The sequence below is a fragment of the Gouania willdenowi genome, chromosome 10, assembly GCF_900634775.1.
Source record: "Gouania willdenowi chromosome 10, fGouWil2.1, whole genome shotgun sequence".
Lineage (NCBI taxonomy): Eukaryota > Metazoa > Chordata > Actinopteri > Blenniiformes > Gobiesocidae > Gouania > Gouania willdenowi.
The window spans coordinates 39,608,798-39,626,950 of NC_041053.1; the positions used below are offsets into that span (position 1 = coordinate 39,608,798).

An 18,153-nucleotide genomic window follows, 5' to 3' on the forward strand; every position below is an offset into this window, starting at 1 on the left:
TCTTTTCGTTTTGCAGTAAAACAGTCACTTTAAAGTATTAGGGTTAGGGTTATGGGTTTTCATTACATATAATGTGACTAAATAAATAAAGGTTTCATTTCTGACGTGTGAAGATAGAAAAACGAGACAGATCGGCTCGTATAATGTCCCCCCTGAAGTGAATGATATGAACGCTCCTACCTGGTCTAAAGCAGTGCTTCTCAACCTTGGGGCCAGAACCCCATTTGGGGTTGCAAGACACTGGAAGGGGGGGTCGCCAGATGCTATCAAGAAACTAAGAATATTTTTTTGAACAATGTGAATCCATTTTTATACATTTTTATTCTTTTTCTGCAACTACACCAAACTTGCCATATTTTAACCTATTTTCATCACTTTTTCTTGTCATAATTTTGCTCCTTTTAATGCATTTTTGCTACATTACTCTCATTTCTACCACTTCTGCTCTTTTTCCACAATTTTCCACACATTTCATACCACTTTTCCACCTAATGTTGCATATATTGACCCATTTATGTCACCTTTTACCTCTTTTCACTATATTTCAAGCTTATTTTGCCAGTTTAACCACATTCACGATTTGCATTGCCCATTATGTGCCAGTTTAAACTAATTGTTCTCATATTGACACTTTTATCCCTTTTTACGACTTTTTTCTGTCTGTTTTTGCCCACTCTAATTTGCAACTTTTAACCAATTTGTGTGGTTTTTAAAAACCCCATTTCACCTTTTTTTTCCCACCATTTTTGTCACTTTTAACCCATTTTATTTCGGATTAAAACAAGGATTTACATATTTAATGACTATATACTATGGCACAAATAATAATAAACTTCCTGGATAACAGTGGATATTATTCAGATGAATAAATAAATGTGGTTATCACAAATTCATAGAACAATGGACCATCATTAAACTGGCTTTATGGATGGACCCCAAAGATATCTCCCCTTTATTCCCCCTTATAGATGACTCTGTCTCCACATGACTGTTCTTCAATGGATATAATATGATGAAATGACTCCCCCTGGTGGCCGTCTATGCAAACAGCGACTTCACTTCGGCCGGAAACAAAGTTCCTCCAGAGCTTCCTGTGTCTGATAATCCACTTGTTGAGGAAGATAAGGACAGGGGGGGGAAACACTCCTGAAATGTGGGAATAAAACAGGTAAACAAACACCGGCCCTTTCAGCACAGTCAGGCCGGCGGAGGAGCGTCATGTTCGGGGAGAGATTAGCTGCCGCTGCGGTGCTCGGAGCCTCCGTGGTCATCGGAGTCGCTTACTTTTTCTGGAGCTCCGCGTCTTCCTCCGAGAAGGAGGCCCAGAAACAGCCCGGAGGAGAGGCTCTGAGTGCGGCTGTGAAGCAGGAAGAGGCTTCAGAGAAGCAAAAAGTAGCAGCTGTGGTCCAAACTGAGGCTGCGAACAAGGACGGAGAAGAAGAAGAAGAAGAAGAAGCTGTTATCCAAAGTGAGGCTCGGAAGGAGGAAAAAGAAGAAGAAGAAGAAGAAGAAGAAGAAGCTCTTGTAGTCCAAAATGAGGCTCTTGTAGTCCAAAATGAGGCTCTTGTAGTCCAAAATGAGGCTCTTGTAGTCCAAAATGAGGCTCTTGTAGTCCAAAATGAGGCTCTTGTAGTTCAAAATGAGGCTCTTGTAGTCCAAAATGAGGTTCTGAAAGAAGAAGAAGAATCTCCTGATCTTCATCCTGAAGCTGAGACATCAGAGGTGAGGTTAAAAACCCATATATTTCATGGGCTTATATTTTCTCCTAATGGTGAATTTTTGGTGACTATTTATTTTCGTCATAGCTTCATAAACTCATAGATTATTTCCAGTTTTCATCCACCAAGCTGTTTTATTTATTTATTTATTTATTTTCAGTTCAAATTCGTCTCAAACTTACAACATTTTATTACAAGTTTATCCTATTACAAGTTTATCCTGGGGGTTAGGCTAGGGGTTTTTTAATTGCACTTTTTGAAGAATTTATTTGACATTTGGAGATTTAAAAAAAAACATGTTATTATTTGTTATAAAGAAGAAAAGTTGGTAACAACTTTACTTGAAGTTTATACATTAGGCTGACATTACACTGTCATTATTATCAGTTATAATAATAATAATAATAATAATGCATTGCATTTCATGTAGCGCTTTTTCATAGACACTCAAAGCACTTTACATTGATGTGCATTATTCTTTCACTCCACACACAGTGGTGGTAAGCTACTATTGTAGCCACAGCTACTATTCATTTCCATCATAGCTTCCACCATGCTTTTTTCCCAATTAAAAAATTTGCCTCAAACTTCCAAATTTCTATTTCCCTTACATACTGTATAAACTAGAGGTTGACCAATATGGGATTTTCAAAGGCCGATGCAGATACTGATTTTTAATTTATTTTTTTTAATTTATTTTTTTTAATTTATTTTTTATTCAGCCGATGGCTGACATCTAAAGCGATATTTGAGGCCGATATCCTTTTTTTTTTAAAGCACATTGATTATGAAAGACAGTTGAAACACTCATATGATATAAATGTATATATTAGAATAGAACTATTAACATTTATTGAACTTTAAATATACCCGTACACAACCAAGTAAAACTAAAAGTACAAGTTTCAATAAAAGTCGCAGTAAAACACAACAATATACAATGTGTAAGTAGTCGGTTTAAACTAATTCAAGCTTCTTTCTTAACTTAAAGTATCTAGTAATTATGTTCTTAGTTATAATAGTGCCTGATCAAATATCTTTATCCCATTAAGGATATAATAGGACAATAATATTTGATCAGGCACTAATATATTATATCTTTATCCTATTATATCGGCTTTTTATTTGTAAGCCTATTGGCTTCTACCTCTCTCATGCACATGCTATTATTATTATTATTATTATTATTATTATTATTACTTTTTTTGTATATATTCATACATCCAAATGGATGTTTTTTATGTTCTTTCTTTTTTACCTTTAATGGCTACTACTCTAAAGTGCTAAATAAATAAATAAAAAATAAAATAAAGTTGACTCTAGGAGTGTGACGATATCTAGATACGACGATATATCGTGATGTTTTTCCACACAATCGATTATCGATATGCTCCCGCTAATTATCGATTTTTTTTTTTTTTTTCTTCAAAACCTTTTTTGTTTTTTCACTAAAATGTGCAGATACGTCTTCACATAAATGTTGTCACTGTTTGTTGAAGGAACCAATATATTGTTTACTGTAATATTTCACTATAATGGTGTCACTGGTCAGAAAGACCCTATTTATTTTCTTACATAAAGCACTATTAGACATACTTATTGGTTTACATTGGTATGTTGACACTTATTTACATAAATGTTGGACTAAAATAGTGTCACTGTTCATAGGACACTTTTTCAATTTATTGTCTTTCAGAGATAAAATAAAAATTGTATTTTTTCACTTCATCTTTTTTTTTCTTATGTCATAGATTATCGTAGATTGATTTCTGACCAATATATCGATAATCGCAGTATCGTCACATCGTGAGATAATTGTTATCGTGAGCGGTGTATTGTGTATCGTATCGTATCGTATCGTGAGGTACACAGAGGTTCCCACCGCTAGTTGACTCAGCTGCTGTAATGATATTTGTTTTTCTACATTGCTGGTGGGTTTTGAGGCAAAATAAGCGTTTCCTTACAAGCTGTAATAAATACTTCTTATGAAACTTGACTTCTAAACTGATAAACACAGAATATGTGAAAACGTGCAGTTTTAAGCCTGACTTTGATCATTTCAAGTGAAGATAAGATGTTGTTTGAGTTAATGAAGGAGAATAAAACCACTAAATCATCTCTAATCACTGAGTTTCATTGTCTGGGTTCTGTTCCAGCCTCGGCCCGTGGAGTCGGACTCTGAGGGTTCCCAGGTCCTGGTTCTGGGTCTGGATGGAGCCGGTAAGACCAGCCTGCTGCACTGTTTGTCCACGGGGATTCTGGACCAGGACATGAAACCCACTGAGGGCTTTAACGCCGTCTCCATCAACAGGGACGGACTCCACATCGAGTTCCTGGAAAGTACGTCACAGCTTGTGTTCAATGTTTAATTATTTCATCCATGTTTTAGGTTTACTACTAAAATATTTAGTGAAGCCGTGCTGCTGGGTTTCTACATTCTCGTCTTATTGATAGGTTTATTTCCTTCAGTAAAATTCACCAATTCTGAAAAAAAAAAGTTGTAAACATTGTAAAAACGCAGAAAATCCAACATTATGGTCACCTATTGTGTGTTTAAATGAATTAATTTGTAATTTAATTTCAGTTTTGAGTCATTTTACTCACATCATGAGTAATAAACAGAATTTATTATATAAATTAATTAATAGAAGATATAGCAGTGTTGCTGACAGCTATAAAGAGGAAATAATAAGATTAAAAAAAATATATCTATATTGCCGACTTGTGACCATCACAATTAGAGAGGGCAGTGTTGATACAAGGGAGAGCGAGTTGGGGGGAGCGTTAAATGCTGCTTTGGTTTGAATTATTACATTTATTATTATTTATATTTACTCATTTTATTTTTCTAAAAAAATCTATTAATTTATTTGTATTCCTTTTATTGATTATTTCATGGTTAAAACTGGTGAAACATTGTGAAAATGCAGAAAATCATGGTCACCTGAATAATGAAAATAATTTATGAAATACATTAATAGTACAATAATAATAATGTATTAATAAAGCAGTGCAACTAGCTACACAACTAGAGAGGGAGGCGTTGCACCCTAGTGGGGGGGGGGGGGGGGGGGGGGGGGGGGGGGGGGGGGGGGGGGGTGGGGGAGGGGGGGGGGATACAAGGGAGAGTGAGTTGGGGGGGTGTCATTTAAAGGAAGAATTAGAGTTCTTTAGTTTGAATTATTTCATTTATTATTCTTGTTAATTAATTTTTATTTATCTGATAATCAATTTATTTATTTTTATTCTTTATTTACTTCACTTTAGCTCATGGGTAAAACTGGTGCGTACTTCGCGTTTTTGCAAACTTTTTAGTTCCCAATAAGCTTCTTTTTATGGTCAAATTTTAATCATTATTTTTATTATATTAAATTCTAACACTGCCGTTATTTCATTACATCAGCGTGTGTAATTTCTGTGTGATTTTGTTGTTGTTGTTTTATGCATTTTTGTCATTGCCTTGTGTATTTTTCCCTCATTTGGTGTTTTTGTTGTTGTGTTATTAATAATTCTTGGTGTTTGTGTGTTTTTGTAAATGTTTTTGTTACTTTGTGTGTGTTTGTAGCCATCTTTTGTATTTTTGCTCACTTGATGTGTTTTTGTTGTTGTTTTAAGCATTTTTATTGTTGTTTTGGGAGTGATTTTTTTTGCATTTTAATGTTGTTTTTGTCGTAGTTTTGTATATTTTTCTGTCATTCTGTGTATATTTGTTGTCATTTACTGAGGATGCTGCCCCCGCGACCCGGAAACGGCTAAGCGGAAGAAGAAGATGGATGGATTTTGTATATTTCGCAGTTATTTATGTGTATTTTTACACTCATCTTGTGTATTTTTTGCTGTAATTTTGTGTTTTTCTGTCTTTCTGTGTGTTTTTTACGTAGCATGAGGAGGAGGATCCTCTAACGTTGCTTCTGTTTGATTTTCAGTCTCAGGATATTCCCCTGCCCTCATTACATCAGCGTGTATGATATAAACTGTTCCTCAAACTGCGTAACTGTGATGATGTAACAGCTGATTTCTGTGTGTTTCAGTCGGAGGTAAAGAGGAGCTGCGTCAGTACTGGCAGAGATATTTATCTAAAGCTCTGCTGCTGGTGTTTGTGGTGGACGCGTCTGATCCTCAGCGTTTCACCGTTGCTAGGAAACACTTAGAGGTGCTGTTGACCTCTCGCCCTCGTCTGCCTTTAATGGTTCTGGCCAACAAACAGGTGAGAGTGACAGGAAAGACCCTCCACCAGCATCCGCTGCTTCTTAGAAACAAGTTTTACACTTCAGGGAGAGCTCAGACTGCAGATTACACACAGATTATTACTCACTAATTCATCTGAAAGTACATTTAAAAAAGGAAAATGGTTGGAAAGTTGATTTGAGAGGTTTTCCTTTATCTTTGCTGCACATGTGCATCTGCAAAAATACAGTATAATTGTTTAATACGACGGCCACATTATCAATATCCATGTCTGCTTTAGAATAAAGACCAATGTGAGCATTAATGCAGTAAAATAAAAATGATTTGTGTGTTGCTGAAAATATGTTTTCTGTCATTCTGGGTATTTTTGATGTTTTGTCTATTTTTCCCCCATTTCCAATGTGTATTTCTCTTGACTTTTTTTGTATTTTATGTAGGTTTTGGTTGCTGTTTTCTGACGCTTTTTTATGACTTTGTTGTTGTTGTTTTAGTGTAATGTTCTCTGTGGGGGTTTTTTTTGTTAATTTTCTGTCATTCTGTGTATCTCATTATGATTTTGTAAATTTTTCTGTAATTCTTGGTATATTTTTGTAGTTGTTTTTTGAATTTTTATTCATTTGTGCATTTCTGTTGTCGTTCAGTACATTTTTCTGTTACTTTGTGTATGATTTGTAGTCATCTTTTAAAATTTTTTGCTCATTTGTTATATGCTTTTATTTGTCGTTGTTTTAAGCATTTTATTTAAGTTTGAGTGATTTTCTTTTTCAAATTTTAAATCTTTGCATTTTAAAGTTGTTTTTGTTGTCATTTTGTTTATTTTTTTGTCATTCTGTGTATATTTGTTGTTGTTTTGTGTATTTTCATTGTTGTTATGTATATTTTTCTCTTATTTATGCACTCATCTTGTGTATTATTTGTTGTCCTTAAGTGTTTTTTTTGTCTTTTTGCGTGTGTTTTCTTTAGTGGCATGAGGGGGAGGATCCTCTATCGTCTCTTCTGTTTGATTTTTTTTCCACTTTTTCAGGACATTCCGTCTGCCCTCAGCATCACCGACGTCCATGACGACCTGTCGCTGTCCGAGGTCGGAGAACGCCAGCTGTTCCTGATCGGCACCTACATGAAAAAGGGCGAAGTGGAGCTGAGCTCGGGTGTTCAGGACGCGCGGGATCTGATCATTCAGATTGCGTGTGGCAGCAAATAAAACATGTTTTTATGTTTTAAAACATGCATATTTCTTTGGTTTGCGATGTTGTTACAATTTGGGTTTGTTTTACACATTTTACACATTTTCTATATTTGAGAATAACTAAAAGCTCTGTTTTAATTTGAAAATGTTACATTGTGTGGAGTAGTTTTTCATAGTAATGCTCTTCTGCCACTAGAGGCCGCCATCAGGCAAACATTCAGCTGAATATGTTGTTTCAGTGATTAACAAGTGTGCATAATAAAGCACTTACTCAGCACCAGGCTACAGCAGGAAATCTGTTTATTTAGATTTTACTATTTGTCAACAACTAAATCTAAACATTATTTCAACTGTTTTTCACACAGAAGTGTAGAAACAAGCAGCTTTGTCTCTGTTTGGCACCTTGGATTGTTTTTATTTGGGTTTTTTTCTATTGTTTGCTCAAAGATACAAGCTTATTTTACGGATGATGAGGAAACGTATGACAGTTTATAAAGTGAACTAGAATAATAATGAATATTCAGAATTCCTGACTCAGAGCAGGGAGAAAACTTATGGAAAATATTTAAGAAAAATGCAAAAAAAAAAAGCATGTAAATCCTTCTTAAAGCACATTTCTAAAGATGTTGTCCTTTCAAATACAAGAGCATGTTCAACAATGTTCAAGGTTAAATGAATGGTTTCCCTTTTTTCATTTGTGTGTTTTTATTGGAAATCTAGAGACTCTTTTTAAATCCTATCACTGATTGTGTTTCAGAGCTAAATGCAGATGTTGCATTAGCAGAGCTCAGAAAACATTCCCTCTTTTTGACTGTGTTATTTGGGAATGTTCTGCAGGATTTCGGAGCTGGCGCAGCACAAAACCTCCAAAACCGTCTGGGCCACGACTCCTTGGTGAGTCACTGGAAGTCGTTGTGAAAGCTTTCCTTTTCATTTGAATAAAGTCTCTGGACAAATATTTTCTTGATACCACAAAAACCATCACAATGGCCTCCATTCACTGCATGTGTGGTTTACAGCCCGACCAGCACTCGCTCCGTCTCGGTCTGTGCGCTGTGATGTTGAGTTTTGGCACTTTGGGGACGGGCATATTAGACGTAGACTAGAAGTCAGTTTAGCTAAGACAGTAAAAAAAAACTACCTCCATACTTTGGTCCCAGGAAACAGCCACGGACTTTACACTGTGATGACCCTACTGTACCTCTGATTGGCTCTGACCGTGACCAAAACTCAAAATCACCGCGCGCAGAGAGATCCCTGCGAGCGCACAGATCGAGACTGCGCGCGCGCAGAAAGGCACCGCACGCACCCACGCATATGGCACCGTGCGCGCGCAGACAGGCAAGGTGCGCGCAGAAAGTGGTCTTTACTGTGCGCAATGACAGTTTTTATGCACTTGGGTTTTTGGCACTAATGTGACGCCATAAGCGCATATCAACGCTCTTGCGCGCACACACCAACACTCTTGCGCACACACCAACACTTGCACGCACACACCAACGTTCTTGCGCGCAAACACCAACACTCTTGCACGTACACACCAACACCCTTGCGCACACACCAATGCTCTTGCACACACCAACACTCTTGCACGCACACACCAACACTCTTGCGCATACACAGGGCCGGCCTAGTTATCTTGGGGCCCTAAGCAAAATACCTTTTCGGGGCCCCACACTCCCAACTATGGACATTTAAGGAACACAAAAGCAGATACCGTATTCTATGATAAACCAAATTAATTAAATTTTTGCCTCTATGAACATCATGAAAAAAATGAAAATCCTGTGTCACAAGTGGTGGGGCGCAATGCTTGTGCTGAGTGGGCCGGGCCCGCCATGGCCCACCCATAGTGACAGGCCTGCGTATTTGGCCCCTGAACTAAATAAGTTTTACACGTGTGCCTTAAACCTTCAAACAGAGAACTATTTCTGATATAACACAGTATTGTGCTCATAACCTTTATCTGTGATTAAGTGTGAGGAAGAAAAATCCTCTCATCACACTTTCAAAGCATTTTTACGTTTTAAATCTGGCCTTGAAAAGAAACTAGAGCAGCACTAGACATCACCATCTAATCCTGATGGATCGCTTTTCTCACGACATCCTGTGAGTTTACCCACTAGACTCCAGTTTCAAACACTCATCAGGTTACTAAAGACTCCAACTAGCTGACCAGAGGCTTCAGGGCGAGATGGTGTCCCAAAAACCAGGTGAATTGATCAATTTTATGACTTTATGGCAATCACACACACCTGTTTCCTATCTAATACGTTGCTTTGCTGATTCTTGCAGCTATTCAGACCAGATATGGTCCCTCGAGCAGGTAATATCGCTTCATATTGTCCATATTCAAAGATTTGTGGTGCAATTGTATGTTTCAATTATTATTTATTTGTTTTATGCCACTATTAAAGACATTGATTTTAGCAAAATATGAAATATCGCCCTCAATATGTTATCTGGTTCACACGCCAATTACCATATATTCTTCTTTACCAATTTTATACTGTACGTTTAAAAAAGATTAGAAGTATTTGAAGGCTGTAAAGGTAAACGGTAAATCAGCAAAGTGATGGTACATTGTTCTATGAATATGTGATACTACATTTATTTATTTATTTATCTGAATAATATCCACTATATATCCATGAAGTTTATTATTATTTGTGTCATCGTATAAAGTCAAATTAATCCTTGTTTTAATCAGAAATAAAATGGGTTCAAAATGACCAAAAATGGTGAAAAGGTGGTGAAATGGGATTTTAAAATCCAAATTAATTACCAAAAGCAAATTAGAGTGGCTACAAATGGACAGAAAAAGTGGTAAAAAGGGTTCAAAGTGTCATTATTGGCTTAAAAGTAGAAACAATTTGTTCAAACTAGCAAATAATGGCCATGACAAATCATTAAATTGGCAAAAAAAAAAAAAAATAAATGAAATATGGTGAAAAGGGGTGAAAAGTAACAATAATGGATCAACATATGTGACATTAGGTGGAAAAGTGGTGGGAAGAGTTCATAAGTACCAAAAATGTCTTGAAAGTGTAAAAAATGTGCAGAAAAGGCATTGAAATTTGATGGAGAAGTGTCAGAAATGGGAGAAATGTAGCAAAAATGCATTAAAGGAGCAAAAATATGTCAAGAAAAGGTGATGAAAATAGGTTCAAATATGGTGAGTTTGGTGTAGTTGCAGAAAAAGGGTAAAAATAAGCAAAAATGGGCTCAAATTGTTCAAAAATGATTCTTAGTTCCCTCCCAGTGTCTCACGACCCCAAATAGGGTCCTGACCTCAAGGTTGAGAACTGCTGCTTTAAATGAAATGATCAAATTCCAATTTTTAAAAAAAAAGTCCTAGCCTGAAATCAAACTCCAGTTTAGCATTGCTAAATGTATTTAACACGCAATATTTCATAGAAATAAAGTCAACAAGAGCAAATACATTGTTGCAAATGAATTTGCATATAAAGTTAAAAATCCTTTTTAAGAAAATTAGTTAGCGTTAGCTCCTGTGTGTTAGCTTAAAGCAAGTAACTGTCATGGAAATAGTTTTTACATAAAATTAGCTAAAATTAGCTGTAGCTTCAACAAGTTAAGTTAGCGTATAGCTAACTGGTAATCATAGAAGTTTAAATACTGATCAAAACGTTAACTGAGTCAAGTTTAAAGTTGCTGAAAACGTTTCAAGCTAAATTGTGTGAGTGAAAAAGTACAGTAGTGTAGGTTAAAATGTATACGTTGGTTTTTTTTTGGCATGTTATGAGTTTAAAAAGTACGAGGAAGCACCATTTATAGGCTAATAACTAAAAAGAGAAGAATAAAATGATGCAATTAGTTAGCTAAACATGTAGGCTGTTCCATGGACATATACAAACTTTTTTTTTTTAATCAATTAATTTTTTTCAGTTTAATATTTTAAATATATATATATCATTTCTTCTACAGGTCACATACACAAAATGAGTGTTTCTAGAGACTCTTTTTAAATCCTATCACTGATTGTGTTTCAGAGCTAAATGCAGATGTTGCATTAGCAGAGCTCAGAAAACATTCCCTCTTTTTGACTGTGTTATTTGGGAATGTTCTGCAGGATTTCGGAGCTGGCGCAGCACAAAACCTCCAAAACCGTCTGGGCCACGACTCCTTGGTGAGTCACTGGAAGTCGTTGTGAAAGCTTTCCTTTTCATTTGAATAAAGTCTCTGGACAAATATTTTCTTGATACCACAAAAACCATCACAATGGCCTCCATTCACTGCATGTTTGGTTTACAGCCCGACCAGCACTCGCTCCGTTCCAGCTGCATCACATGATCTTGCATGTTTGCCCACACCTCAAAGTGTGATTGAATCCAGGAGACGCGGTCAATGTTTCCTTATTTTCAGCTCCGTTCTCCAAAACTACATAATTGGAGACATATGTCTGGCCTGTGTCTGAATGTGATTCTAAAATGGTGAAACAATAGCAAAATAACTGAAGGTCATTTTTTATTCATGGGTTCATGTTGGGAAATGTTTATTTTGTGTGTGCACTGGGATTGCCATCATTCCTTAGTGGAAATGTTCCTTGTATTTACTGGACAGTGAGAAGCTGGTCTGGGGGAACCAGGAACCAATATGGCCCATATCCCCAGCAGCACTCAGAGCCGTTCCCAGTGCGAGAATTCAATACCTGGCCAGGCCCAAAAGAAGCTTCTCAGCGTGGGACGACCAATGGAGGTACAGTATATGTGTAGCTGCTCCTCCTTTAATATTATTCATGACTCCATTATTAATCGAGTGGCACGCAACAAGTAAACAAACCCAAATTACACCAGTTTTTTTGGGGTGATCTTATAAAAACAGAGAAAAAGAAAAATCTTCACAGTAAATTAAAATATTGTTGTATTCTAGTCATTCTGCATTTATTTTTAAAGGGTAAAATGTGCTAATGAACAAATATAGCTTGATAATCATTTGAAAAAAAACACTTATATTTGTTTAGTTTTAAAAGAAAGGGAGACTTTTATGTATCTTTATTGTTATTTTGTATATTTATTCATTTTGTGTGTTTGTTTCTGTTATTTTTGTGTATTTTCATAGTCATTTTGTGTGTTTCTGGATTCAATTTGTGTATTTTTTTGTACTTTTATACATATTTTTTCAATTTTTGTGTATGTTTGGAATAATCTTGTATGTTTTTGTGTATTTTGCTGTTATTTTGTTTCTCTTATTTTATGTTTTAGTTGTTGTTTTGTGTATTTATTCAATTTGTGAGTTTAAGTTGTTGTTTCTGGACACAGGTCAGATAGTGGAGCCCAGAGTTCACAGTAAACATGGTGATGCTGCTTTTAGTTGTTATGCTGCAAATAAGTGGAACAAACTGCAGCAGAGCTGAAGTCAGCATCACATGTGAACATTTTTAAATCAAAGTTAAAGGCACTTTTTTTCTCTACTGCATATGATTGAGAGAGAGATTTTTTGTCATGTTGTTGATGTAATGATGATTTTACTGATGATTTTAATTGATTTTACTGATGATTTTAAATGTTCTTATTGATTTTAAACAATTGAATGTTTTATCATGTAAAGCACATTGAGTTGCCTTGAGTATGAAATGCGCTATACAAATAATTTTGCCTTGCCTTTTGTGTGTTTCTGTTATTTTTTGTGTATTTTTATAGTCATTTTGTGCATTTTTGTTGTCGTTTTATATATTTTTCTGTCATTTTGTGTATTTTGTTTTAATTTTTTCTCCTCTTGTGTGTTTATAGAGTTTATGTGTTTTGGGGCCTTTTTTGTGTACATTTAATGTTGTTTTGTATCATTTATTTATTGTTATTTATTTACCTGCACTTCTGTAGTAGTTTTGCATGTGTTTGGAGTACATTTTGTGTAGTTTTGTCATTTTCTGTGATTTTGGTGTCATTTTCTTGCTTTTATATTATATATAATATATATACTGTATGTATTGCCCATGTGTGCTTTGATGCTTTGACTGATCTTTCAGAGGGAACAAATCAAACAATGGACTGAATTGTTTGATCAGAGGAAACTCGCAGGATGTACTCAGACTTTTAATTTGCATCTTTCTGATTATAATCCATTACTTCCTCAATTTTTAAACAATGGGATCCTTTGAGCTCACGTGCACGTTCCTATTACTGCTGTTGGTGAACATTTGGAGTGTGCACGTGAGTTTGTTTACACTCGACCATTGTTATGAACTTCCTCCTCCGTCTCTTTCTTGGAGGCTTGATACAATCTATCTCACATTCATCCCATAGTGTACAGTGTATTGTATGATATTCCTGCAGGAAGGAGGAGGCGCTGAGCTTCTTTAAGAGGAAACAATGTCCTTCCTCCCAGTATGAAAACACTGTACGCCTGTCAACGCCTAGAACCAGGACTCCAGGTTCCCAGGAAGCCAAGTAAAAGCCTCATTATTAGACATTAAACTTCAAACAAACAGGAGAAAAATAAACATTTCATGTCATTTCACAAATGGCTCACGCACTTCAGTGTTAAAAAATTAGGATTTTTTTACCAATTGTTACGAGATTATTCAATAGGCACAATGTAAAATTTTAGTATGATCGGATGAATACTTTTTGAGATAATATTGCCCATTTCACGTGTATTTTTCACATGCGTAATTAGTTTGTCGATGACGTTTCTGCAGAATCAGGAGTACTTTATTGATCCCAGGGAAAAATGACTTGTGTTACAGATATGCCCAATAAATTTTACAAAATAAAAGAGAAAGAAAAACGTAGTACATACATACACACATAACACGTGAAAATCCGAAAAACACATAAAAATCTTTAAAAAACACATGAGAATCTAAAAAACACGTGAAAATGTGAAAAACACCTATGAAAATCTAAAAAAAACACGTGAAAAAAAAAAAAATGTGTGAAAATCTGAAAAACGTGAAAAAAAAATCAGATTAATAATTTTTGAGATATGGACTATTTAGTGAGGGGGTATTTGTCAATTTTCACTCATCCTTATTTTTTTTCCATTTTCAGCTTCCAATATGTCATGAACTACAGCACATAGGAAAGGTAAATACGGTATAGTAATACAGCTCCACCTACTCTCTCAGAATATAGAAAAATATCTGCTATACGTCCTATCTGGTGCACATGCAGCTCCTCACATTTGGGAAAAAGTTAAATCTATTAATTTGTGAATTATCGACTCTCAATCACAAAGTTATCACACAATGATATGATACAATGTGATGAGAAGAAAAGAAATTGGCATAAAAATGATAAATGTTAGGTGTTGAATAATAAATGTTAGTCATTAAAAGTCTGGAATTCAGTCAGCTTTAATGTTAAGGGTGAACATTACAAATCAAAACAAAGTCATTCAACTTTTAGAAATCTGGAGTTTTAGGAAAATTTAGGAATTTATCTTTTTTATTGCATTAGCTTTACAGTAGATAAATCCATGATCAAACATATGAGTTCAGATAGAGCTGTTATTTCAGCAGGAGAGCAGCGAGCAAACACAATAGAGCCATTATCCAAAGAATCGGACCACCGAGGAAGTCTTTTCATAAACCCTGAACTCAGCTGGACTTCAATCTGGATCATTCTATGTCACTTCAACACATTTTCAGGACATCTTGCGCACTTCAGTCTAAAAGTGAAAAACGAATAAAGAATAAATGATTATTAGACACAGAGTCAAGCTACAATGACCTCATGTGAAGGATTTTCAATATTGTGAAATAACCCAAAGTTGAGGTCCAAAGTTATGGACCAATGAAAATAGTACAAAAAAGTATTTTTGTCAGATTTCCAGAGCGCGTGACCCAAGAACCAATGCTTATCTGTGACGAATCATTAATGATGTGAACAGTCTATGTTCATAGCTCTAAGCTGATCTAATTACAGGGAGCTGAGACATATGCTAAGTAGTTTAATGAAGGACTAAACATGTTCCAGACCCAAACACACACTGACTTTTTTCCAATTTTGGGGGTCTGGCATGTCCACCAGATAGGATGTATAGCAGATATTTTTCATTATTCTGAGAGAGTAGGTGGAGCTATATTACTGTACCATATTTCAGATTCCTACTGTATGTGATGGAGTTCCTGAGATATTGGAAGCTGAAAATGGAAGAAAAATAAGGACAGATGGAAAACGACACATACGACACTATCTAAATTGTCCAGATCACAAAAGGTTTTCATCCAATCAAACTAAGAACGAACAATGTGCCTATTGAATAATCATGGACCAAAGTGCATCTGGAGTCTGATGTTAACGTCATTAATTTTCAACACAGAAAATAGGGAATGATCACGAGCAAATGTGAGTTTAAAACAACAAAGAGAGGAACAGTAGATTCAGATAAACTAACATGTGAATCATAAACATGGGATGTAATATCTTATAATGTGTGACAACATCTGGGAAAGAAATTGAGTCTAATGGACGGAAACCGAACACACGATGGAGGGCTTTAATGTCTCTGCTTTCCATCAAGATGCTGCGATACCGTGAGTTAGGATGAAATCATAAGAGCATGTGTGTAGTTTGTGTTCTTAGTGTGTCTGTGTGTGATTGACGTACACAGAAACCGTCCCATGTGGAACGTTGCCATCACACTGAGACCTGTACCCATGTCTGCTCTACTGCAGCAGCTCTCCAGACCCAAACCCACCCATCCAGACCACCTCAGCAACAGGCCGGTGAGAAACGACCAGGGTTGAATTCTGACTAGAATCCATTCAAAGACTTTTGTCGAAAAGGCAGAAAAACAAGTGTTTATAAACAAACTATGGATCAAGAAAAGAGAAATGAAGTCATTAAAAAGTCTTTTTAATAAAGACATGACAAGATTAGGCAGGAGTAAGATAAGATTAGACGAGACCAGAAAACATACGACAAGATGAGATAAAGACAAGAGAAGAGAGGACAAGGCCAGATCAAACAGAACAAGAGAAAATGAGGAGGATGAGATAAATAAGGCAAGATGAGATAAGACAGGATGAGACGAGAAAAGATAATATAGGACAAGATGAGATGTGATCAGATAGGACAAGATAAGATCGAGTAGGGTCAAATAAGACCCGACAAGGTAAGATAAGTTGAGATGAGATAAGGTATGATGTGTTGAGATAAGAAGAGAAGACAAGAAGAGATTGGATGGGGGACGAGATAAGACAATATACGACAAGATGAGATAAGGACGAAAGAAGAGAGGACAAGATAAGATCAGACAGGATCAGATACGACGAGGCAGCATGAGATAAATAAGACAAGATGAGATAAGACAGGATGAGACAAGATAATATAGGATGAGATTAGACCAGATTATAAAGGACAAGATGAGATAAGATGGGAATAGGAAAACAGGTTGAGATGATGTAAGATAGGATGTGTTGAGATAAGATAGAACAAGAAGAGTTAAGACAAGATAGGATGAGATGAGATAAGACAGGATGAGACTAGATCGAATAGGACAAGACAAGAAAAGATCGGCTAGGACGGGACAAGATAAAATACAATTAGCTGAGATAAGATAGGACAAGATAAGGTATGTTAGGTTGAAGATGTGATAACATAGGACAGGATGAGACGCGACCAGATAGGATGAAACAAGATAAGATATGATAAGACAAGACCAGACAACATAGGATAAGATAAGATAAGATAAAATAGGCCAAGAAAAAATAGTTTGAGGCCAGATAAGATGTCAAGATGAGACAAGACAAGGCAGGAGGAGAGAAGACAAGATGAGATGAAAAAGGATCAGATAAGAACAGGATTGTATTTTATTGCATTTATCCTTGATCTAACCAGGTGAGGCTCATTGAGGTTTAAATCTCATTTTGAAGCGATACCTGACAGTGTAGCTACAGTTAAAACAAGATGTCACATCCAAACAAAGAATAGAACATTAATCATCATCAGTGATCAGAGATGAGACGAGGTGATATAAACTTCATTCTGTCCAAAGTGCATGTGTAATTTCATTCAAGAAGAAACAACAAATGTAAACGTTGGCTTAATGGATTATGTGTAAGGTTGTGATTTCTTCATATTTGATTTGAAATGCTGTGTCTATGATAAACAGATGACATTATTAAACTGTGTATGTTCACAGAGTGCAGCTTCCATCGTCTCCTCTGCGTCTAAAACAACTAGAACCTCCAGTGGAACCACTCGTCTGTCGCTGCCCAAACTGAAGGAAAACAAAATCTGTCACGATCTCGGACGACCTGAGGAGTCCATCTGGACTGTAAGAACATCCGTTCATTTATTCTTCTACCACTTCTTCACCATCATCACATTTCTCTTCCTCAGATTTCAAAGGCAGCAAAAAAAGCTTCGTCCAGCGTTCGTGTGGAGATGCTTTCAGAGCCCAAGCAGCTTTCCAAAGACTACGTTCCACCACGAGAACCAGAGTGGAGCCCAAAAAAACCATCAAACCTCGATAGAAAAAGAATTCTTTTTGCTTGATGTGGTCACTTGAATGAATACGAGTGGAAGCAATAGAGCTTCCATGATTCCAGAGCGATTATCGTATGTTACTGTTGTGTTATAATCTCTCTTTAAAAATACAGTTTTAAACTTGCCTTGTAGTTTTAAGGCCACATGCAGCCCTTTGACTAAAGTAAACCCACAGAATGACTGCAAAAACACACAAAATGAATCAAAATACAAATAAAATTAGCAAAAGAACATAGAAAAATCAAAGAAAAATGCACAAAATGACAACAAAAGTAAACAAAATGACTCATGACACACAAAATACAAATAAACCAAAATATACAAAATGACTCAGAAATACACTAAACAACCACAAAAATACAGATAAAATAACAGAAAATCTACAAAATGACAACAAACTTTGCATCAAAAATGACACCAAAAACGCACAAAACGGAACCCCCCCCCCCCATAAATGAATCATAACACGCACATAAAACAGCAAAATACACAAAATGAAAACAAATATACACAAAAATGACTCAGAAAGCACAAAATTACAACAAAAATACACAAAATGAACTATGACACACCAAAAAAAAAACAGCAAAAATATACAAAACGACTC

General features: G+C 35.9%; 2 protein-coding genes across 10 annotated transcripts; both read left to right on the forward strand.

Moving 5' to 3' along the window:
- Positions 1-1,046: 1,046 nt before the first annotated feature.
- Positions 1,047-8,076, forward strand: arl9 (ADP-ribosylation factor-like 9). Of its 5 annotated transcripts, none has more exons than XR_003674972.1 (5): positions 1,047-1,722; positions 3,875-4,058; positions 5,750-5,925; positions 6,931-7,165; positions 7,850-8,076. XR_003674972.1 is itself a non-coding variant. In XM_028460266.1 (5 exons), exons 1-5 carry the CDS (start codon positions 1,219-1,221, stop codon positions 7,105-7,107), a joined length of 999 nt encoding a protein of 332 aa, XP_028316067.1. In that variant the 5' UTR covers positions 1,047-1,218; the 3' UTR covers positions 7,108-7,243. The 5 variants fall into 5 exon arrangements, 4 of the variants coding, with proteins under 4 accessions (XP_028316067.1, XP_028316068.1, XP_028316069.1 ...); XM_028460266.1 differs by lacking the exon at positions 7,850-8,076 and having other exon boundaries at positions 1,047-1,581; positions 1,624-1,722; positions 6,931-7,243; XM_028460267.1 differs by lacking the exon at positions 7,850-8,076 and having other exon boundaries at positions 1,047-1,518; positions 1,624-1,722; positions 6,931-7,243.
- On the forward strand, positions 7,753-17,588 carry spmap2l (sperm microtubule associated protein 2 like). 5 transcript variants are annotated; one of them, XM_028460270.1, is made up of 9 exons: positions 7,945-7,986; positions 9,243-9,305; positions 9,388-9,418; positions 11,183-11,239; positions 11,674-11,808; positions 13,386-13,499; positions 15,667-15,781; positions 17,200-17,334; positions 17,400-17,588. In XM_028460270.1, exons 2-9 carry the CDS (start codon positions 9,287-9,289, stop codon positions 17,553-17,555), a joined length of 762 nt encoding a protein of 253 aa, XP_028316071.1. In that variant the 5' UTR covers positions 7,945-7,986; positions 9,243-9,286; the 3' UTR covers positions 17,556-17,588. The 5 variants fall into 5 exon arrangements, with proteins under 5 accessions (XP_028316073.1, XP_028316072.1, XP_028316071.1 ...); XM_028460269.1 differs by having other exon boundaries at positions 7,968-7,986; positions 9,219-9,305; XM_028460272.1 differs by lacking the exons at positions 7,945-7,986; positions 9,243-9,305; positions 9,388-9,418 and adding an exon at positions 7,753-7,861 and having other exon boundaries at positions 11,115-11,239.
- Positions 17,589-18,153: the final 565 nt, after the last annotated feature.